This window comes from Equus quagga, chromosome 11 (genome assembly GCF_021613505.1).
Source record: "Equus quagga isolate Etosha38 chromosome 11, UCLA_HA_Equagga_1.0, whole genome shotgun sequence".
In the NCBI taxonomy this organism is placed as follows: domain Eukaryota; kingdom Metazoa; phylum Chordata; class Mammalia; order Perissodactyla; family Equidae; genus Equus; species Equus quagga.
In genome coordinates this window covers 84,072,046-84,095,304 of record NC_060277.1, presented here as the reverse complement: position 1 = coordinate 84,095,304, position 23,259 = coordinate 84,072,046, and the positions used below count along the sequence as shown (strand labels likewise).

Genomic DNA, 23,259 nt, shown 5'->3' with positions numbered 1-23,259 from the left:
ATACAATTATATTAAACAAGTTAAATACTTTTCTTTAGAAGACACTTAAATAAGTGATAGATTAACAAAACTTTCTTACCATTTATGATAATGTGTCATTAAAATTAAAGAAAGATATGAAAATAGAAGAATGTTCCCATTAATATAAAAGAATCGGGGGCTGTTAAGTGTGATGGATGATCCAAGTCCGGATGCCTTGCTCTTGAAACAGAATGCTGGGTTAGGAAGTAAGAGTATTTCCTGGTTAATCACTCAGAAAATTAGGTCTTTCACAGAGTTTCTTCCCTGGAATTCCTGACCCATTTAGACCTGTGATCTTGGTGACCTCAAATGCCTTTGTTTCTCACACAATCTTCTCTAAAAGGATCACACCGTGATGTGACACAGATAGACTGAACTCCTTACTGGAGTTGTGTTGAGTACAGTCTGAGAGCAGCAAGAAGACAAAGCAGCACACACACACAGATTATTCTCCAGTACCATAGATGCAGCAGTTTTCAGATGCTTCTTGACTGTACGGAAGGCCAGACTTTTCATTTGAAAGGGATCTGGGCAGCAAAAAGAATGACTGCTGCATGTTTAGTAGTTTTCAGGGTAAATAATTTGAAAAGAACAGCTGTAGGAAATACCAAATTCCCAATTCTCAATTAACAAAATTCTCAATTAACAAAACAAAAATATTTTTTTTCCTTAACAGAACTGAAAAAATCCCAACAGTGTGTCATGTGCAAGGCTAGTTTGCCTCCAGCTACAGCTAGTGCACAATGTCACATTTACCATCCATTCCTCACTCTTTCAATTCTTCCTCCTTTGGAAAGTGCTCCTGCTTGCAAGCCACGTCCACCAGCAGATGAAGATCTAGAAAGAAAGAAGGTTTGTTTACTCACTCTTTGCCTCTCAGACTGTAGAGTTCCATAGACAAGTCTTCAGACAAGAAGAATAAGTCACTCATGTTCCACCTGTAGAACTGTTCTAAAATTGTATCATTTCATCAGATTCTCAACTTTATGGCATTTCTGCACCTCTACAGGACACAGATGCAGCCCAGTTGTTAACCCAAAGAGACCAACAAAGTTTTAAGTTTCTATCCTTTCAGTGATGTGGCCAAGTCTCTTTTCAATTGCCTTTATTTTTTTTTTTAAAGATTGGCACCTGAGCTAACATCTGTTGCCAATCTTTTTGTTTTTTCTTCTCCTCCTCAAATCCCCCCAGTACATAGTTGTATATTTTACTTGTGGGTCCTTCTAGTTATGGCATGTGGGATACCACCTCAGCGTGGCCTGACGAGTGGTGCCACATCCATGCCCAGGATCCAAAATGGTGAAACCCTGGGCCACCGAAGTGGAGGGTGCGAACTTAACCACTCGGCCACGGGGGCCGGCCCCTCAATTGCCTTTTATTATAAATGAAAAATTAAGAAAAAGTATCAAACTGAAATATACACACACAAATTAAAATTCATTTCTTCAATGCTATAAGGTTAGGTGGGTGGGTTGTGGAAAAATGAAAAAGCAATGCCTTCAGAAATACAACATTAAAATAAGTAATCACTACTTTTCCAAAGTTGATTGCCTCCATAAAACTTATACTTATTGACTAACACAGCTGATCTCTTCTAAAAACACCTAGCTGAACTGTTTGTAAAAAAAAAAAAAAGCATACCCTTCCCTGAGGTCAAGCAACAAAGACTGGCTCATTAAGAATGGAGAGTAGGGGCTGGCCGCATGGCCGAGTGGTTAAGTTTGCGCGCTCCGCTTCAGTGGCCCAGGATTCAGGTCCTGGGTGTGGACATGGCACCGCTCATCAAGCCATGTTGAGGCGGCGTCCCATGTGCCACAACTAGAAGGACCCACAACTAAAAATATACAACTATGTACTGGGGGGCTTTGGGGAGAAAAAGGAAAAATAAAATCTTTAAAAAAAAAAATAATGGAAAGTAAAAACAGTGAGCTCTCAGCTCAGGTACTAGGTTCTAGTAATAGAAAAAGCTAAGACCAGGTATAGTAGTAGAGTTAAATGGCCTACCTGAGTAACACAGGCAGAAATAAAAGGATCCTAATGTGGCTTCTAGACTCAATCTAATTATTTTACCATTTCCAGAGCAACGTGACCAAGGAGTCTTAGGTTGGTTTTTAAGCTTACAATTTTGCCCTAGTAGCATTTACACTTACACTAAACTAGACAGCATGAGTCTTTTATTTCATTCTAGACATAGACAGACTTTTGTCACTCTATTTGTAGTGATTGATCCACAGCCTGGGCAAGAGAGCTGAGTCAATGAAATAATTCTACTACCACCTTTGAGAAAATCTAGAAAGTATCTGGAACAGTACGTAATTGTTGCCATATCTTGTAAAAGGTAGACCAGTTACACTAGGGGCAGGTATTTGCCCATCTGGTGAACTACACTACAACCCATTAACAAAGAACAAGCAATTTATCCAGATAAGCATCCTGTACAGGGAGAACAGACCATCAGTTTATCACTTAAAATTGGCTCCTTGAACATCCATGATCATAGCACCATTATTCACAATAGCCAAAAGGTGGAAGCAATCCAAGTGTCCATCGATGGATGAATGGATAAACAAAATGTGGTATATACATGCAATGGAATATTATTTAGCCTTAAAAAAGGAAGAAAATTCTGACACGTGCTACAACATGGATGAACTTTGAAGACATTATGCTAACTGAAAAAAGTCAGTCACAAAAAGGACAAATACTGTATGATTCCACTTATACAAGGTACCTAGAGTACTCAAATTTATAGCAACAGGAAGTAGAATAGTGCCAGGGGCTGCAAGGAAGGGAGTTATTGTGTAATGGATATGCAGCTTCAGTTAGGGAAGATGGAAAAACTTCTGGAGATGGATGGTGGTGATGGTAGTACAACAATGCGAATGTACTTAATGCCACTGAACAGTACACTTAAAAATGGTTTAAAACGGTAAATTTTGTTATGTATATTTTACCACAAAAATGGCTTCTTTACAATCTAAATAATAAGTGATAATAACAGTAGTAGCTTATGTTTATATAACATTCTTTTTCCAGGTAACTAAAATGCATTATTACAAGGTCATCTAGTTAATCCTGAGGAGTAAATAGACACTATACAGCTAATAGGTAAAGCCAGTGGTTTCTAACCCTTGCTGCACATTGCAATCACCTGGGGGGTCTTTAAAAAAACACTGATCTCTAGAGCTCCTGCCCTCCTACATTTTGATTTAATTGGTATCGAGTGCAACCCTAGGCATTAGGATTTTTAAAAGCTGACCAAAAGACATGGAAGGAGTAACACCTAATTATGATCACTCTCTAAACACCTCAGCCATCTATTAGAACAGGAGGGACAGGCCATACGGTAACAGAAAATACTAAAATAAGCTTTTGGAATATGAATAGACACAGTTGTGACCCAACTTTGAAAGCAGAGCAAGAATTCTTGACAATGACAAAGGTAAAGACTATTGAATCAACTACAGATTTCATATGGGGAGGTAGACTGAAGAACAAAAGACACAAACCCTTTTTTTTTCAATGAACAAATGCTATTTATTTAATTGCTTATTAAGACTTTATCATATTGATAGGTTCAAATCATAGACAAGAACACATCAAAGATAGGCATGTTTAAAATAACAATAGCCTATATGGCTCTGTAATAGCCTCGTAATGAGTTGTGTATAGTAAGTAGCGTGAGCAACAAACCCTCTTAACCTTAATGATTGGGCTTTAAAGCAGCATTTGGCACACAGCTTCTAATAACAAGCATCTAAATATAATAATTTTATTAAAGTGAGCTTCCTTCATTAACAAAGAAGTCAATCAAAATGTTAGCATATAGAGACCAATAAAAATACAAAAAAACATAGACTAGCCTGCTGCTACTAGACATTTACATGACTCCGTTCAGAAGAGCATCTTGCACACTCATCAGAGAAGATAAGTATTTGGAAATGACAAGAGCCAAACTGGTTTGAGAACTGAAAGAGCTCAGGGGACAAGAGCATTGTTCAGGAATCTTAATTCCTCCCGAGAGCACCTTCTAGGGTTTTGGGGCTATCACCTTCATGAAATCTCATCCATAATCCAATAGCTACAAAATGGGAAGCCCTTTCTTTAGGAACGAATTGAACTTTGCTCTTAAACATTCAGCTTCCCTTAGCTATAAAGTAAATATTCGATGAGAACATAAGAAAGCGTAGCTTCCACAATAAGATTAATATTTGGGTATATTTAATTTAGGGTAATATCAGTATAGAAATTGGAGGAACAAGATTGAGTCTAATTTTCTTTACCTCTTTGTATTTTTGATCCAAAAGGTATTTCCTTAAGTCAACCCGTGCTCAAAAGGCCTACACGCAGCTTGGCAATGACGGTGATTAACAGCCTCCTTCTAACAAAATTCCCATCTATTGAAATCAATGCAATCTAGATACCTAATCAACTTAAGTCTCTTATTCGAAAAGAAATTCAAAGAAAGCTACAAGTGTGAGAAGACGCCCCTTCTTAAAAAGGGCAGACAAATTTTCAAAATAATTCCGTTACAGAAGGGCACTGATAAGTTCTGGAATACAGGATGCCCCTGTTCAATGGGCTACTCAGCAACATAACGACATTCCAACAGTTAATGTGAGAATTATAGTGTTTCAGAATTTGGGGCCAAAGGAGTCTTTAGAGGTGATTTCATGAAATTCTCTTATTTTTACCATAAATAATGTATTGTGGGAATTGGAACCTCATTGAAGGGAAACACTTTTAATGATAGTGACAGTTGAAATTTCAGTGATACTTCAGGAATTTTACATTTGGTTCCTATTATTAATACTTTAACCTTGAAGTTTAGTATCTATCAAAATAAACAACATTTGGTTATCTACAAGAACTAAAGTGAACACTAGTCTATTTTGAGTCTTCCCCAAAAGTACCTCCTCTTTGTTTTTTTTTTAAAGATTGGCACCTGAGCTAACAACTGTTGCCAATCTTTGGGTTTTTTTCTGCTTTTTCTCTCCAAATTCCCCCAATACATAGATGTATATTTTAGTTGTGGGTCCTTCTAGTTGTGGCATGTGGGATGCCGCCTCAACATGGCCTAATGAGTGGCGCCATGTCTGTGCCCAGGATCCGAACCGGCGAAACCCTGGGCCACCAAAGCCAAGCACATGAACTCAACCACTCAGCCACAGGCCCAGCCCTTCCTTACTCTCTTAAAGCTTCTCTGGTCATCAGTGATCAGCCCTGTGAAAAGATCAGAAGCTAACAAGAAGGACTTTCTTTTTATTTTTTTTAAAATTTTTGTTTGTTTTTTGGGTTTTTTTCTGCCTTTTCTCCTCAAATCCCTCCAGTACATAGTCGTGTATTTTAGTTGTAGGTCCTTCTGGTTGTGGCATGTGGGACGCTGCCTCAGTGTGGCCTGATGAGTGGTGCCATGCCTGCGCCTAGGATCCAAACCGGTGAAACCCTGGGCCACCGAAGTGCAGTGCGCAAACTTAACCACCCGGCCACGGGGCCAGCCCCAAGGACTTTCTAATACAGGGTGCAACAGACTGAATGTTTGTGTCCTCCAAAAATTCGTATGTTGAAACCTAACCCCCAATGTGACGATGTTAGAAGGTGCGACCTTTGGGAGCTGATTAGGTCATGAGAGTGGAGCCTTTATGAATGAGATTAGTGCATTATAAAAGAGATCCCAGAGAGCTCCTTCATCCTCATCCCTTCTGCCATGTGAGGACACAGCAAGATGTCTGTCTGTGAACCAGGAGGCAAGCTCTCACCAGACACTGAATCTGCTGGCGCCTTTAACTTGGACTTCCCAGCCTTCAAAACTGTGAGACGTAACTTCCTGTTGTTTATAAGCCACCTATTGTAAGGTATTTTTGTCATAGCAGCCCGAACAGAGTAAGACACAGAGTACGCAAACTTTTTCTGTAAAGAGCTAGATAGCAAATATTTTTTGATTTACTTATTATTATTTATTTATGGGCGATATGGCCTCTATTGCAACTGTTCAACTCTGCTGTGGTAGTGTGAGAGCAGCCATGGATAAAATATAAATGAATGGGTGTGGCAGTGTGTTCCAATTAAACTTTATTTATGGAGACTGAAATTTGGATTTCATATTATTTTCATGTGTCATGAAATATTCTTCCTTTAATTTTCCCTCCAACCATTTAAAATGTAAAAACCATGCTTAGCTTGCAGGCCATATAGAAATAGGCAGAGAGCTAAATTTAGTCCACAAGCCATAACTTATCAGCTTCTGTTCTAATAGCACACACTAGGGCTATAATCAAGATAAATTTAACCAAAATAGAAGATTCTATTAAATAGAATATCGTTATAATAATTGTCTAAAAAATTGTCTTTTCTCCAAAGAAGATATACAAATGGCCAACAAGCACATGAAAAGATGCTCAACATCATTAGTCATTAAGGAGATGCAATCAAAATCACAATGAGATACCACTTCTTATCTACTAGGATGGCTATAATAATAATACTAAAAGTGGAAAATAACAAGTGTTAGCAGAGATGCGGAAAAATGGGAACCCTTGTACATTACTGGTGGGAATGTAAAATGGTCCAGCTATTATGGAAAATAGTTTGGCAGTTCCTCAATAGTTAAACACAGAATTACCATACAACCGAGCAATTCCACTCCTAGGTATACTAGTAAGATAAGAGTATATCTGATGGAGGAGAAAGCAATTCATTCATTGATTCAACAAACACTGAGTGCCACAGGTAATAATCTAGGTGCTGGAGAAACAGCAATGAACAAAACAAAGTCCTTGCTTTGTTCCTCATGGAACTAATCTTCTAGAAGGGGAGAAAAATAAATTAGAAAATGTCAAGTAGTGATAAGCACTATAGAAGAAAAGCAAATGAGGATAAAGAATAGAGACTGAGGGAAGGCAGGACATGGGGAATAGGGTGCTATTTCAGAAAGCGTGGTCAGAAGGATTTCTATGATGAGCTGGCATTTGAGTAGAGAACTGAATGAAATGAAGGAGCAAGCCGTGTAAATATCTGGGTGGGGAACATTTCAGACAAAGAGAACAGCAAGTGTGAAGGCAGGATTATGCTTCAGGTGTTCAGAGTAGTGAAGAGGCTGCTGTGGCTACAATAGACGAGGGAGACAGAAGGTGATAGGAGATGAAGTCAGAGCAGTTGCCAGGAGCCAAATCATTCAGCATCTTGTAGACATTAGTAAGGATTTTTTAATTTTATTCTAAATGTGATAGAAAATCTTTGGAAAAATTTAAACACAGAAGTAATTAATGTTTTAGAAGCATCTCTCTGATTGCTGCGTAGAGAAAAGACTGCAGGGGCTTCCAGTGGAAGCAGGAAGACCAGTTAAGAAGTTATTGTAGTCACCTAGGCAAGAGATGGTAGTGGCTTGGACCATGGTGACAGCATGTAAAGGTGATGAGAAATGGTCAGTTTCTGGATCTACACTGTGACAGAGCTGATACGATTTGCTTATGGGTTGGATGTGGGATGTGAGAGAAGAGAGTCAAGGAAGATTCTAAGATTTTTGATTGACTAGAGGTGACCAGAAGTACTATTTCCCAAAATAAGTAAAAGCATGGAAACATTTGGGGGAAGCATGGAATATATTAAGTTTGGGACACCTATTGGACAGTCAAACAAAGACGTGGTGTAAGCAATAAGGTATGTAAGTCTGGAGTTCAGAAAAGATTGAGATAAGATATAAATTTAGGAGTCATCACTATAAAGACGATAATAAAAGCAATGAGAGACTGGTTGAGATTATCTAGGAATTGAATAGAGAGAGAAGAAAAGAGGTCTAAGAAGTGACCTCTGAGACTCATCGATAATTAAAAGTCAGGGAAGATAAAGAGGAATCAGTAAAAGAAACTCCAAAGTGGCCAGTGAGGTTGAAGGAAAACCAGGAAAGAGTGATGTTCCAGAAACCAAGTGAAGAAAGTACTTCAGGAAGCTTGAAGTAGTCTGTTCAAATGCTGCTGAGGTACAGTAAAATAGGGACTGAGAACTGACTGCTGGATTTGGCAACGTGGCAGTCATTGGAAATCTGGACAAAAGCAGTTTCAGTTGAGTAGCAGAAATGAAAACTTGATTGGAAAACCTGGTTGAGATAAGGATATGCTTTGAAGGAGCTTGTCTCTAAAGGGATCGGAAAAATGGACTAGTAGCTGGATGGAAATATGAATGAAGGAAAGGGGAAAGGAATTTCTTTTAACATAGAACCTACGATGGCATGTTTGTATGCTGATGGAAATTATCTAACATAAAAGGTAAAATGTGATGATTGAAGAGTAAGGGGGATAACGGTAAGTGCTAAATCTATAAGTACACAAAAGGGGATGGGATTCTGTACACAAATGGAAGTCTTGGCCTTTTTCCATTGTAACAGGAGGAAAAGCAGAGTCTAGGGTTACAAATGGAGACTGACAGATTTGTTGGTGGGAAGATATGAAAGTTCTCTTCTAGGGGCAGGCCCCGTGGCCCAGTGGTTAAGTTTACGAGCTCCGCTTTGGCAGACCAGGGTTTCGCTGGTTCAGATCCTGAGCGCAGACATGGCACCCCTCATCAGGCCATGCTGAGGCGGCGTCCCACATGCCACAACTAGAAGGACCCACAACTAAAATATACAGCTATGTACTGGGGGGATTTGGGGAGAAAAAGCAGAAAAAAAATAAAAGAAGACTGACAACAGTTGTTAGCTCAGGTACCAATCTTAAAAAAAAAAAAAAAGGAAAGTTAGTTCTTGTCTAGCTGCTTCTATTTTCTCAGAAAAATAAGAAACAAGGTCATAGCTGAGAATGAAAAGAGGAAGGGTGTTGGAAGTTGGAGCAGAGAGAAGATATGATAGAGTGGCTTTGGAAAATGGGGAGAGTACTGACTAGGAAAGTATTACAGGGTTGATGGCAACACTGGGAGCCCATGTGAATTTAAAGTGAGACCAGTCATTTGAAAAGTACTTAACAGTAATAAGCATAGGAGTAATAAGTATTATGAAAAGAATAACTATTGCTAAAATTCTATTGCTACCATGTACTCACTACTTACTATGTACCGGGCATACTAAGCCAGTTATATGTTTTATATCATTATTATTTTCACTTTACAAATGAAGAAACTCAGGCTCAGTAAATACGTTAAAGGTTACCACAGTAAATGGCAGAATCCAGATTCTAATTTAGGTTTTTCTAATACCAAAAGCTTTCTTTCTATCTACTAGGCCATACTGCCTCTAAAAGATAGTATAAATCTTATATTGACTTTGGTTAAAGTCTTTTAATGCCACAGGACTGTATATACAGCCACATTTTCATAGACCAACTGTTAGGCTAAGTTCTATCAAGGAAGAATAATTTGCAACTTCATGAATTGTATTTCTGCTTACACTTTGATTACAAAAGTTAACTTTTTAGCAAAGAGGTTCTAGCTTAAGCATAAGTCATTTGCTCCCTGCCCTATTAAAATGAAAATGTAATTAGATGTCATAATAATGCCAGTATTTCACAACTCTGCTGTTTCACAGCAGGAAGTCAAGGTCAATTAACACTCATCTATCAATACTACTGACCGAAGGATAAGGCTTTTCTTAGGGAAAAAAACAATTAAAAAAAGAGGAAGAGTTAATAAAGATAATTAATGTGCTAATTATTTTATCAGTTACACTTACAAGCATAATATGTAGTAAAAGAGAGGAAATTATTATTTTAACAGCAGGCACCAGAGTTCCTCTTGGAGAGGCGACCGTCTTTGTTGGGGGAATATATCTTGACAGGTTGTTTTGGCTGGGGAAGATGAAGCCTCAAGGACATTAGGAAATAGAAGAGATACCTAACCTTCCCTGCCTAAGCAAGACACAGAATTCAGGGCCTGGGATAAGAAGAGAAAGAAAAGTGACCAGAAAAAAGAAGGGACGGTGCTAGTACATGGGAAGTGGGCAACAAGGCAGGAGGCTATATTGACTAACGACAAGGCAAGGGGACAAAGTGGTAAAGTGACTAAAGGCCTTTTAAAAAGAAGGATGGCTAATATTCTATTTTAAATTATTTGCAATATCTTAAATACAAACCCCTTCTACCTCTCCAAACCTTCAGAAAAGTGTGCTATACACACACACGCCTACTGTAAAAGCTTGGGGGAAGGGAGAAATCAAAGGAAGCAGCCTAAGTTCTGCATCGGATCTGGCATGGAGCAGACCAGAGAGGACAGCTTTAGGAAGTGAGAAATGGATGAATATGGAATTAAACAGAAGCAGAAACTCAAAAACAAAAGCCAGTGTAAGCCCTAGAAATTCTCAGAAATCTTGGAAAAGCATTTTTGGCATAGAATAAAGTTAGCTTGAGTCAATCATATCTAAACCTCAAAAGCCAGGTTAATATCTCAGATGCAAATATTTTTTTTAAAACATTCTTTAAATTGCTCATTCCTATTATCTTGAGGCCTTTATATTCACACTATAGAACACATTAAAATATTTAAACTATTTTTCGTATTTTTGGATTTTTTTCAATTTGAAAAATCTAGAAAAATACAAAAAGGGAGTGAAAATCTCCCATAATTCCACCATTATGTACATTCATACACAAATTGAGAAGTAAAAAAATACCTCACTACATCTCCAATCTACTTTCCCACTGCAATAACATGTATCAGTTTTATCACATAAGTCCAGATTTGTTTCTATAATTATACGTTATATACTTTTCCTTTTTTCTTTCTAGAGAGGGAGTTGTCCTTGACTATTGTGCTGCATACTTGCTTCATTCACTTAACACATTATGAACACTTACTATCTTTCCAGGTAACATATCAAGTTACTTTACTTTCTTAAATGTTGCATAGTATTTCATTACATGAATTTATCATAATTTACCTAGTTCCCTATTGTCAGGCATTTATGCCTTTTCCAAATTTTTGCTATCATAAATAACATTATAGTGAACTCTGTAGGAGAGATTCCTAGGAGTGCAATTCCTGAGTCAAAGCACATGAGCATTTTAGTTATTTACAAATAATGCCAAATTGCCCTCCAAAATGCTATAAAAATTTACTAGTCAATTACAGAGTATAGGAGATTCCTTTTTCCCTACACCTTTATCAAATCTGGATTTATCAAATAGTTTTAAGTTGTGCTAATCAAATTGGCAAAAAAATTTTTCTTGGTTGATTTAATTTGCATTTCTCTGATTACTGATTTCTCTGAGGGGTTCAACATCTTTCTACATGCTTACTGGTCGTTTGTATTTCTTCTTCTGAACTGCATATTAATATCATTTTATTTTTAGTGGGTTGCCTTTTTCTTATTGATTTGTACGAGCTTTTATGTGTTATGAATACAATGCTTTATATTTTGTTTTGTAAATATTTTCTCTGAGTCCATGTAACAGGGACTTCTAGTTGTCTCCTAATATTTATTCTTCCTTTAAATCATCGTATAATTTAAATAAGCAAATGGCATGTGGGACACTGTCTCAGCATGGCCTGATGAGTGGTGCCACATCCACACCCAGGATCCGAACCGGGAAAACCCTGGGCCACTGAAGCGCAGCACACAAACTTAACCACTCGGCCACAGGGCCGGCCCCCATTTGATTTTTGTATATTAATCTTATGTCTTGCAACCTTGCTAAATTCATTTGTTCTAGTAGTTATTTTGTAGATTCCCTACATATTTTTACATAAATAATCATACCATCTGTAAATACAGTTTTACTTCTTCCTTCCCAATCTTTATGCCTTTTCTTTCTTTTTCTTGCCTGTTGTAATAGCTAGGTCTGCCAGGACAATATTGATATAAGTGGTGAAAGTGGGCATTCTTACCTTGTTCCCAGTCTCTGGGGTAAACAGTTTAGTCTTTCACCATTGATTATGATCTTCACTACACATATTTTATAGATGCTCTTTTCAGTTTGAGGAATTTTCTACTATTCCTACTTTGTTGAGAGTTTTTATTATGAATGAGTGCTGAATTTTGTCAAGTGCTTTCCCTGCATCTGCTGAAATCATTGTAGAGTTTTTTTCCTTTATTCTGTTAATATGGTGAATAACATTGTTTAACATTTGAAAATCAATCAAGCCTTGCATCCCTGAGACAAACTCTACTTGGTTGTGGTGTATTACCTTTTTCACATATTGCTGGATTCAATTTACTACTATTTAGTCAATGATTTTTGCATCTATATTCATGAGGATTACTGGTCTGTAATCTTCTTTTCTTCTTTTGAGGACAGTTTTTGATAACCAATTCAACTTTTTGTGTGTGTGTGTAAGGAAGATGGGCCCTGAGCTAACATCTGTGCCAATCTTCCTCTATTTTATGTGGGATGCTGCCACAGTGTGGCTTGAGGAGCAGTGTTAGGTCCACGCCCAGGATCCAAACCAGCGAACCCCAGGCCACCGAAGTGGAGTGCGTGAACTTAACCCACTACACCACCGGGCTGGCCCCTTAACTTCTTTAATAGACGTAGGGCTATTCATTTGGTTCTTATTTTGTGAATTTTGGCAAGTTGTGTTTTTCAAGAAATGAGTCTATTCCATTTATTTAATATTTGTTGTGTTCATTGACATAAGATCGTCCATAGTATTCTCTTGTTATCCTTTTAATATCCATAGACATTGAGATAATAGATATAATAGATAATATCTATAGATTCTGAGGTGACAATCTCTTTTTCATTGTTGATAGTTATGACTTGTGTTCTCTCTTTTCTTGATCAGTTTAGCTAGAGGTTTGTCAACTTTGCTCATCTTTTCAAAGAGCCAGTTTTATATGTGTTAATTTTCTCAATTGTCTATTTTCTATTTCATTGATTTCTACTCTTATTTTTATTATTTCTTTCCTTATCTTTTACTTTGAGTTTCCTTTCCTCTTCTTCTTCTATTTCTTATGGTGAAACCTCAGGTCATTGATTTTAGACCTTATGTCTTTTCTAATATTAGCATTTAAAGCTATACATTTCATTCTAATTCTGCTTTAGCTTCAGCCCATAAACTTTGATGTTGTATTTTCATTGTCACTCAGTTTAAAACATTTTCTAATTTTCCCTGTGATTTTTGTCTTTGATTCATGAATTATTTAGAAGTATGTCACTTTATTTTCAGCTATTTGAGGTTGTCCTAGTTAATCTATTGTTACTGATTTCTAACTTAATTCTGTTGTATTCAGAGAACATACTTTGGATGATTTCAATTCTTTTAAATTTATTGAGACTTGTTTTATGGCCCAGGATATCACCTATCTCAGCAAATGTACTACGTGCACTTGAAAATAATGTATATGCTGCAGTTGTTGGATGCCAGTTAGTTCAGGGTGGTTGATTATGTTGTTCAGATCATCTAAGTCTTTACTGATATTTGGTCTAGTTATTCTATCAATTTCTAAGATAGAGGTGTTAAAAATCCTACTATATTGCAGAATTGTCTGTTTCTCCCTTTAATTTCTGTCAATTTTTGCTTCATGTATTTTGAGGGTCTATCTTTACATAAAAACACATTTATATTTGATCTGTCTCCCTGATGAATTGTTCATCATTATGAAGCGGTCCTCTTTTTTTTTTTTTTTTGGGTGAGGAAAATTGGCCCCGAGCTAACATCTGTTGCCAATCTTCCTCTTTTTGCTTGAAGAAGATAGTCACTGAGCTAACATCTGTGCCAATCTTCCTCTATTTTATGTGGGGTGCCACCACAGTGTGGCTTGATGAGCAGTGCTAGGTCTGCACCTGGGATCCAAAACTGTGAACCCCAGGCCACTGAAGCAGAACATGCAAACTTAACCACTATGCCACCAGGCTAGTCACAGGTGAAGTGGCCCTCTTTATAATACTCTTTGTCTGAAAGTCTATTTTATCTGATATTAATAAAAAAACCATACCAGCCTTCTCATCCTTCATTTTTGCATGTTATATCTTTTTCCATCCGCTTAAGTGTCAACCTACACGTTCCCTATAGCCAGCCTAATAGGAGGAGTTTTATCTACTCTAGCAATCTCTGCCTTTGAACTGGAATTTTTAAGACCTTTTACAGGCATACCTTGGAGATATTGTGGATTTGGTTCCAGACCACTGCAATAAAGCAAGTTACACAAATTTTTTGGTTTCCCAGTGCATATAAAAGTTATGTCTACACTACACTGTAGTCTAGTAAGTGTGAAATAGTATTATGTTTAAAAAAAGTATTATATATCCCTTAGTTAAAAAATACTTTATTGTGGGGCTGGCCTGGTGGTGCAGTGGTTAAGTTCGCACGTTCCGCTTTGGTGGCCCAGGGTTTGCCAGTTTGGACCCCGGGTGCGGACCCACACACCACCCATTGAGCCATGCTGTGGCAGGCGTCCTACATATAAAGTAGAGGAAGATGGGCACGGATATTAGCTCAGGGCCAGCCTTCCTCAGCAAAAAGAAGAGGACTGGCAGAAGATGTTAGCTCAGGGCCAATCTTCCTCAAAAAAAACAAAAAACTTTATTGCTAAAAAATGCTAAACATCAACTGAGCCTTCAGTGATTTATAATCTTTTTGCTGGTGGAGGGTCTTGTAAAAAATGCAATATCTGCAAAGTACAATAAAACAATGTGCAATTAAACAAGGCATACCTGTATATATCATAATTGTATTGGTTGAATTTGGGTCAACCATTTTATTATTTGTTTTTTCTTTGTTTTATTTTTCATTCATTTCTTCTCCCTTTCCAGCATTCTTTTGATTATTTCTATCGTGTTGGTGATTACCCTAGAAACTACATGTATCCTTGATCCCTCAAAAATCGTATTAATCAATACCTTTACTGTAGTTTCCTTCTGCCTAAAGAACACTCTGCAGAGTTTCCTTTAGTGCTGATCTGCTGTGGCACATGCTCTCAATTTTGTGTTTACCTGAAATTGTCTTCATTTTGCCTTCATTCTTAATGGATCTTTTTGCCGGGCAGAGATTTCTAGGATTGCAGTTTTCTTTCACAGTATATTGAAAATGTGATTCCACTCTTTTCTCACTTCCATAGTTGCTCAGAAGTAAGCTATTAGTCTAACTCAGCAGTCAGCAAATTGTGACCTCTGGATCAAATTGGGCCCAGCATGTGTTTTTGTAAAGTTTTAATGGAACATAGCCACAACCATTCATTTATATATTTATGTATTCTCTATGGTTGCTTTTGTGCTACAATGGCAGAATTGAGTGGTTAAACAGAGATCATATGGTATTGGCATAAAGACAAATAGACCAATGGACTAGAATAGAGAGACCCAGAAATAAACCCTCACATATATGATCAGATGGACGATTTTTGGCAAGGATGCCAAGACCATTCAATGGGGAAAGGATAGACTTTTCAACAAATGCCGCTGGTAAACTGGATATCCACATGCAAAAGAATGAAGTTGGACCCTTATCGTATGCCATATCCAAAAATTAACTCAAAATGGATTAAAGACCTCAATGTAAGACAGTTGTAAAACTATAAAATACCTGGAGGAAAACACAGTGGGAAAATTTCATGGCATTGGACTTGGCAATGATTTCTTGGATATGACACTAACAGCAGAGGGAACAAAAGCAAAAATAGACAAATGGCACCCTGTCAAACTTAAAAATTTCTGTGCATCAAAAGACACAATCAACAAAGTGATTTTGAGTAAAATATTAGCTCCATTAATTACTGTGTGACCTTGAACAAGTTACTTATCCTCTCCAAGCCTAAGTTTCCTGATCTTTAAAATGATGACAATAGCACTTTCATCAAGATTGTTGTATGGCATAAAAATAAGTATGCAGTAAATATTAGTTCCTGTCCTTTTCTAAATTGCCTTCAAAGTCTATGCCATTGTTTTAAACATCTTCAGTGGTGAGAAGTCTTAATCTTTGATCATGATTGAATCACATACTCAACTAAAAGTTTTAGACTGTTAAAACTAAATTTAATGAATAAGATGAGTGATCAAGATAGTTTTTACTCTGAAAGGTGTTTTGCAGAAAGAACCCTATGAGTCTGAGCAACATCTTGATCACATCACTACTAGTTTACTTTTTGGAGAAATTCTCACAAAAGTTCTCAACATTTTTCAAATTTTATAAGTTACAATGATTGTTTGACCCGACTGATTATTTCTACCTGAACTGCATGCCACTGACATGCACATAATTTGAGAATATTAAAGTTGTCCACTGGACACTTTGATGACTTGCTTTTGGATCATATAAGAAACATGTTTTATTAGATATCACTATTGTCTTTAAAAAATGATTTTGTCCAATTTCCCTAGAAAGAGTAGAACCAACTATATGTGCCAAAACAATCACTAATTCTGGGCTCCTACAAACCACAAGAAAAACAATCCCATTGATACAGAGTCATACTTTACAGCATCTTTATAACGAGCTCAGGATAATGTCTTTAATGTCCATCTAATTTTTTCCTGCCACAATGTAAGTACATTCCCTCTTGTCCCATAGTCTGTTAATAAGAGAACAAGCACATCTATATTTACAAAGTCTTTGGCATCTGAAGCAGTTATTAAGTGACCCTTCATCTTTGCCTTCTCCAAATTAACCCAAATACTTTTGCTTTTACTTAATATGTTCTATCTTTTCCAAAACCCAAATCCTTACATGCAATATTAGGAAAATAACTTTTACATACTTTACAAGGATAATTAAGAAAAAACATAGAGTTAAAATTACAGTTATGTAAAACAGCAATATGATAAGTATAATACAAGTACGAATAATAAATGAAAACCCAGAAAAACTGTTGTTCATATATTAGTTCAACACCACGGTTCTACTTCTAGCATTCCAGAGCACAATAATCCTTACCAGGGGACTTTCCTTGCTGTGAGTTGCTTCTTCGCTCTCTGTATCTGGCTGGAGTGGATAAACCTGTGTCTTTACTAGGCTTGCTAGCAGGCCCCATTTCTGAAATTAGGAATCCCATCTGTTCTGAAGGCAAGATATTCTCAGGTGGATTGGTCTGGCATTTTATACTGGCATCCACCTAAAATATTAAACCCACTCATTATTCTGAATTTCCCCAAAATATCTACTAAAAGTTAAGATATTTTATGAGAGGAGTTCTATTATAGAAACATGATCTAACAAACATGCTTGTAAGGCTTTTCATCCTTATGAATGATACTATCTTTGATTTTGCTGAGCTAATCTCTATATTTGGTAGTAAGATGTATATATCCCCATATGCAAACCATTGAAATGTACATGGAGCTAAAACATTTACTTATGATCAGAGGAAGATTCACCATGAAGCTTGGTGATTTTTTTTTCTTTTGGTAAAATTCACACACAGAAAAATTTACAATTGGTTAGACCCCTATCTTCTTCCACTCCAACATCCCTTCCACCAGATTTCCCCTCCTGCTGGTGATATTGGAATGGCCATAGGCCATCCTGTTGGATGATGTCAGTGGGGCTGTGGACACTTTATTCTACTAATTTTGTATTCTTTGTCTTAAAAAGACCATCAAAATTGCATAAGCTACAGCCTTATAAAACCACATCTGCCCTGCTTATGAGATATGAGTTTCTTTCTTGAAGTTCCTAAGTTTCCTTTGGAATGTCAAATCCCTTCAACGAGGTGACCAACTTCTGAAATACCCTATTTCTTGATGAATTTATTTTAAAATACACTATATAATAAAATAAAGCTAGAAGTTAAAAACATAGCTTTCAAAAGTTGTGATGTTCAAATATATTTTTTAAAGACTAAGTAATCGTGTGAATGCAATTTTAAGGTATGAAATTGAATGTTTTGGATGTGACTCTGAAGGAACAAATTCAAATTCTATGTTCTTTTCAGAAGCTTATTTGACATATAACAGGCCTATCTTTGGGTCTATTGAATTTATAATATTATTTTAACATATAATATACTGGTTCTTAACAGTTGGTCTCAAAAAGAAAATGAGGTGACAGAAACCTTAAGACATTAGGATCTAAAATTAGTGCCAAAAAAGAATGCATTAAAAAGAAAACTGCCAAAAAGTTATCTTCTGGATCTCTAACAATAAAGATATTTTCAGTTCCATTAGAGAAAAAAAATCCAAAATGAAAAAATATATGTATCAGACTAAGATCAAGAAAAAAAATTAAAAGTAGACAAAAAATACTTATCAATTCACAAAAAGTGATTTTAATTTGGATGCACTTTTATTCAGAATCAAAGTTTATTCATTTTCTGGTCATAAACTATCAGCAATAAAGGAATTATTCTCTACCTTCAGAATACATCTCTCAAACTAGAGTCAGAGTTCTGCTTTAGGAATGCAGCCATTAGTAAGAAAATTCAATCACAGCATGCTCACAAGTCAAATTAGAATTCAATAATGCTCTAAGAAAGTAAGAAAAGACCTCCAACCATCTCCTTACGTCCATGCCACAAACGGCTAGAAAAGTCCTGATGTTATCTGGGAGATAAACCACCCCTCCTGAGTAGTGGAATTTAATCAGCTAGGCACACCCAGTCCATCCAAATTAAGACAGGAGGGATGCTCACGGGATGCTTTTAACATGAAAATAAGTCTTACACCACAATGCTCAGACTGCCTCTCTAGAGGTTGACTTCAGACAGTAACATAATGAAAGGATGCCTGGGAGTTAACGTTACCTCTTTCTGAATCTTTTGTGCAGAACCACTGGAGCATGAACCTTCTGGAAAGCATAATGAACTGGTATTAAACCCAAATAAAATCTGGACAAACTCGCCACTAGAACAGTCTTTAGCAAGAAGCACTATGTACTTTGAGCTTTATTAGGATTTTTTTCTTTGCCCCTTACCTGGTGTGTGCTGAACGGTAGCCCTTCCTGCACAAATACTACTGAAGTTGGAGATGGATTATGACTTAGCTGCTCCTTCAATTTGACACGAGCTTGTTGGATACCTGCAGATTCCTGCATTGTAGTATTTTCAACAGGCTGAGCTGTGTGGATGGTATAGATGTACTCAGGTGACTGTGGTAGAGAGCAGGTAATTGCTTGTTCTGTTCCGACCACAAAAGACGTAATATCTGAGCCTACAGGAGTAAGTGGCTCCAGCTGGCTAGCCTGACTTGTGGAAGATGGATTGCTGTTGTTTGAATTAGTTAGAATATGTTGGCCTCTGTTAGACTGAGATGTTGGGCACTGATTCTCAACAGGCTCCACCTTTACCATCTCCAATTTAGGGGAGGAATGCAATTCATCTACTATCTGAAAAACAGCCTCTAGGTTTACTTCTGTCTTTTTATTTTCATCAGTAGCACTGCAAGGCCAATTAGAAGGCAGAAATTCAACTGGATAGGAGGATTGCATTGGAGGATTCTGGGAAAAGAGAAAATAGGACTGTTTGGATAGAAAACCAAATATGAGATTAAGGAGGAAAGCAACAACATTTAGGCTGATGAACACTAAACATAAATAGATTAAACTTAAAGTTCACTAAAAAAACTTGAAAGCCAATCAACTTTTCAGCAGTGGTAGCTTCAATTCCATCGTTAACATTTACTTAGCAACTATTACATGTCAACCTCTATGCTAAGTTTAACACTGGAATGGACCAATAATTCTCAGGGTTAAAGTATACAAAATCAAAAAGCTATAGTACCCAAATAGCTATTTGCTGAGAAAATGTCTATATACCACATTCTTCCATAAAGGTTGACAGACAAAAACATCGCTTGTATCTATCATAGACTGTTTTAGGAATGTAGTAAGGAAATTTCAAACACAGGATGCTCACAAGTCCACCAATGCTTCTATAGATTCAGGGGGAGGTACTGATATTCTGTTCCAAATGATCTGGGAAAAAATGGATGGAATATGGAATGTCCTTTGGTTCCTGAGATTGTTTCTTTTTAATAATAAAACAATAGGTTAAAAATAGCTGTCACTTTTAAATTGATACTTTAAGATGTATTTTCTTATACATAGTACTTTGCACAGAGTAGACAATTACGTGTTTTGTGATCAATGATCTCAGGCTACGAATATAAAATACTGAAAAGTAATGATTAAATAAAACATGTAATGAGTTGATGCTGCCAAATGCAGAGCTTTGCACAGAGTTGATGTTGCCAAACACACTACAAAGATTGTGTCAATATTCTGAAGGACACTAACGCCAAACAATGTAAATTCAAATGGTTTAAGCATCAAGCTACTTTACCATAGCACCATTTATTGAGTTCTTACCACGTGCCAAGCACATGTAAAGTGTTTTACACACATTATTTCATTTATTCCTCATAAGAGGTCTACAAAATGTGATAATCTCCATTTCCACATGAAGAAACTGCAGTTCAAAGAAACTTCATAATTTATGCCAAGTCGTGATGAAATAACTGACAGAGTCAGGTTTCAAACCCAGGTTTGCCCGACTCCAGAGTTCTTCTCTTCACCATCACAATACACTGACCATCCATGCACACTCTCACCAACACCTACAGCGCAACTAAACTAAACTGCATTTATTTCCAGAATGGCATCTGAAATACTTTCACTTTTTTCCCACTTTAAAATTTTATGTCTACTTATCTCTATTTTCCTATAATGAACATGTTTTGTCTTTGTAGTAAGGAAAGGTCTTTAAAGATGTTTTAAATGATTTATTTAAAACATAAACATAATCAAGATATAAATACTGTCTGAGTACCTCCAGTATGATCCAGGTGAGAGAGTGTCTGGATCCACAAACGAGAGCACCTAATCTGTGGGATAGATGTGTCCCCCTAGTGAAGATGAACAGACTGCACTATCATGCTTGATGATATCTGCCACTAAAAATCCTGGGCGCGGACATGTCCCCTTGCTCTGAATCTGTACTCTTCAAACAACCATCTGATCATCATTTGACTTTCTATATAGATTTTCTCAAAAAAAAAAAGGAACATTATTTTGAGTATTGGAATACCACTAGTAAGATATTCTTTTATGAACAGAAATCATTTACATGGTATCAGAGGCAAACCATAATTCCAATCTTTAAACAATCATAGCGTAAAAACACAAAGCATGGAATTTAATCTTATCCTAGAAATAGCAGTTTGAAACATTAAATCAAAGCAACTGTTTCCTAATAAATAATGAGAAGATAATAGAAGTACAGGGTTCACAACATGGGGGCTAAAGGGAACCACCCCTTAAATTTCTCATTTTTGATATCACTTTTCCTTTAAAAAAAATAGTAATTATCTGTCATTGGGTGACTTACATACTTTTGGAGTTCATCTGGTATTAATTTTACCATGGAAGAGCCTAGAACAGCACTGTTCAAACTAACATTCAGCAATGATGGAAATGTTCTCTATCTGTGCTGTCCAATTTGGTACCACTAGCCATATGAGCTTATAGAGCACTTGAAATGTGGCTAGTATGACTGAGAAATGAACTTTAAATTTTATTTTAATTAAATTTAAATAGCCACACATGTCTAGTGCCTATTGTATTGGACAGTGCAGGCCTAGAAGAATCCTCAGACATCATTTATATCAACTCTCTTTCTTTAGAATTGAGAAAACTGAGGGCATAATCCACAGTTCACTTCTGGCTACTCATTAAGAAAAAATTATATTTTGAAATTCTTCAAGGCCAATAATATTGCACCTGATGCACAGAGTATGTCCATTGTTCTAAGACTCTTACCTGGAAGTAGTTGCAGTGTGCATAGGAGGAGGCAGTGGGAGTGACACAACTACTGAGAGCATCCATGTGGGTAGAAGGAGAGCAGCACTGTAGCACAGCTGGAACAAATTCAAACATAGAAAAGTCATCAACCAAAATAAACCTCTACAGCATTCAAGACTCTCCCCTCTTTCAACTTAGAAAGAAAAATTCCAAGAGCTTCCCTTTGTGGGTGCAAGAAAATGACTTTAGTCCAATTAGATGCTTTAGTCCAAATAATAGATGCTATTATTTGTTGAAAACAACAGGGTAATAATTTTAAGTCATTTAAGAGGGTCAGGTCTACTTTTAGAAATGATTTCTTTAGCACCTAACCATTGTTACCTTTCCTTTTTTTAAAAAGATTTTATTTTTCCTTTTTCTCCCAAAGCCCCCAGGTACATAGTTGTGTATTTTTAGTTATGGGTCCTTCTAGTTGTGGCATGTGGGATGCCGCCTCAGTGTGGCCTGATGAGCGGTGCCATGTCCGCGCCCAGGATTTGAGCCAGCGAAACCCTGGGCCGCTGCAGTGGAGTGCACGAACTTAACCCCTCGGCCACGGGGCTGGCCCCCCATTGTTACCTTTCTAACCAAACATTTATTCTTATTGAAAGTAATTTCCTTTTGCAGAAAATATCAGAACAAATTCGGAATTCCAAAAAAATTGTTTCAATCATTTTAATAGTAACAAACATTTGGAGGAGGCTGTGTTCTGGGATAAAATAAGTATGAAATACTCTCCAAACATTCCTACCATTACACAATGCGTCCAGTGAAACCTGTGCAAAAAATGTTTTAACTAAGTGGTTAGGCGTTCAGATCCTAGAGCCAGACTACCTGGCTTTGGAGCCCAGATGCAAAATTTTAATAGCCGTGTATAAACCTAAGCAAGGTTAAGCGATTTGGGCCGCAGTTTCTGCATTGTATTAGAATGGAGATAACAGTACCTCTTTAATATGTTTGTTGTGAGGAATGAATGAGTTAATATGCATAAAAGCACTCAGAATAGTACTGGCATACAGTAAGCAATCAATACATAAATAGCTACCATGCTATTATTTTAACTAACAAAGAAATACATTTTCCAGACTTTATAGTTAGGATACCATGAAAAGATAGAACTCTTTGTACTGGGATAGTTATACTCACAATGCAGTCTTAATAATAGGTTAACTCTCCTCTTTTCCAGAGACTCTCCAGACAAATGAGAATCCGTTATAACATCACACCTTTAGATTACACAGAGGGTGGTATATATCTAGCACCTACCATGTTCCAGGCACAGTACCAGGTGCTTTGCATATATTGCCTCATTCAATCCAAACAACAATTGAATGAAGTATTAACATAAAGCTCAGAGATGTTAAGATAATTTGCCAAAAAGTCACAAAGCTATTAGCAACAGAGGCAGTAAACAAACTCCAAAGCACATGTTCTTTAATAGACCCCAATACTTCCTTAATCCTTCCTTCTTCCTAAAACATCACATTTGAATTTTACTAGAACTCTATTTTCCTGAGTATCTTTAAGGTGTCTTCATTAGGAGGTGGCAACTTTCTCTTTTTATGTCCACATTTTTCATGTTTTGAGTGTGCTAACATATTAAATAATCTC

General features: G+C 36.8%; 1 protein-coding gene across 1 annotated transcript in view; it reads right to left on the bottom strand.

Annotated features, from left to right (window-relative positions):
- Positions 1–781: 781 nt before the first annotated feature.
- HSF5 (heat shock transcription factor 5) overlaps positions 782–23,259 on the bottom strand; it is a 34,703-nt gene continuing 12,225 nt past the window's right edge. Inside the window, exons 3-6 of the mRNA XM_046677491.1 lie at positions 21,628–21,725; positions 18,787–19,308; positions 16,813–16,990; positions 782–858 (exon numbers count right to left, since the gene is read on the bottom strand). Of these exons, the coding sequence (XP_046533447.1) occupies positions 788–858; positions 16,813–16,990; positions 18,787–19,308; positions 21,628–21,725 (869 nt within the window). The 3' untranslated portion in view covers positions 782–787. The remainder of the gene's footprint in view (positions 859–16,812; positions 16,991–18,786; positions 19,309–21,627; positions 21,726–23,259) is intronic.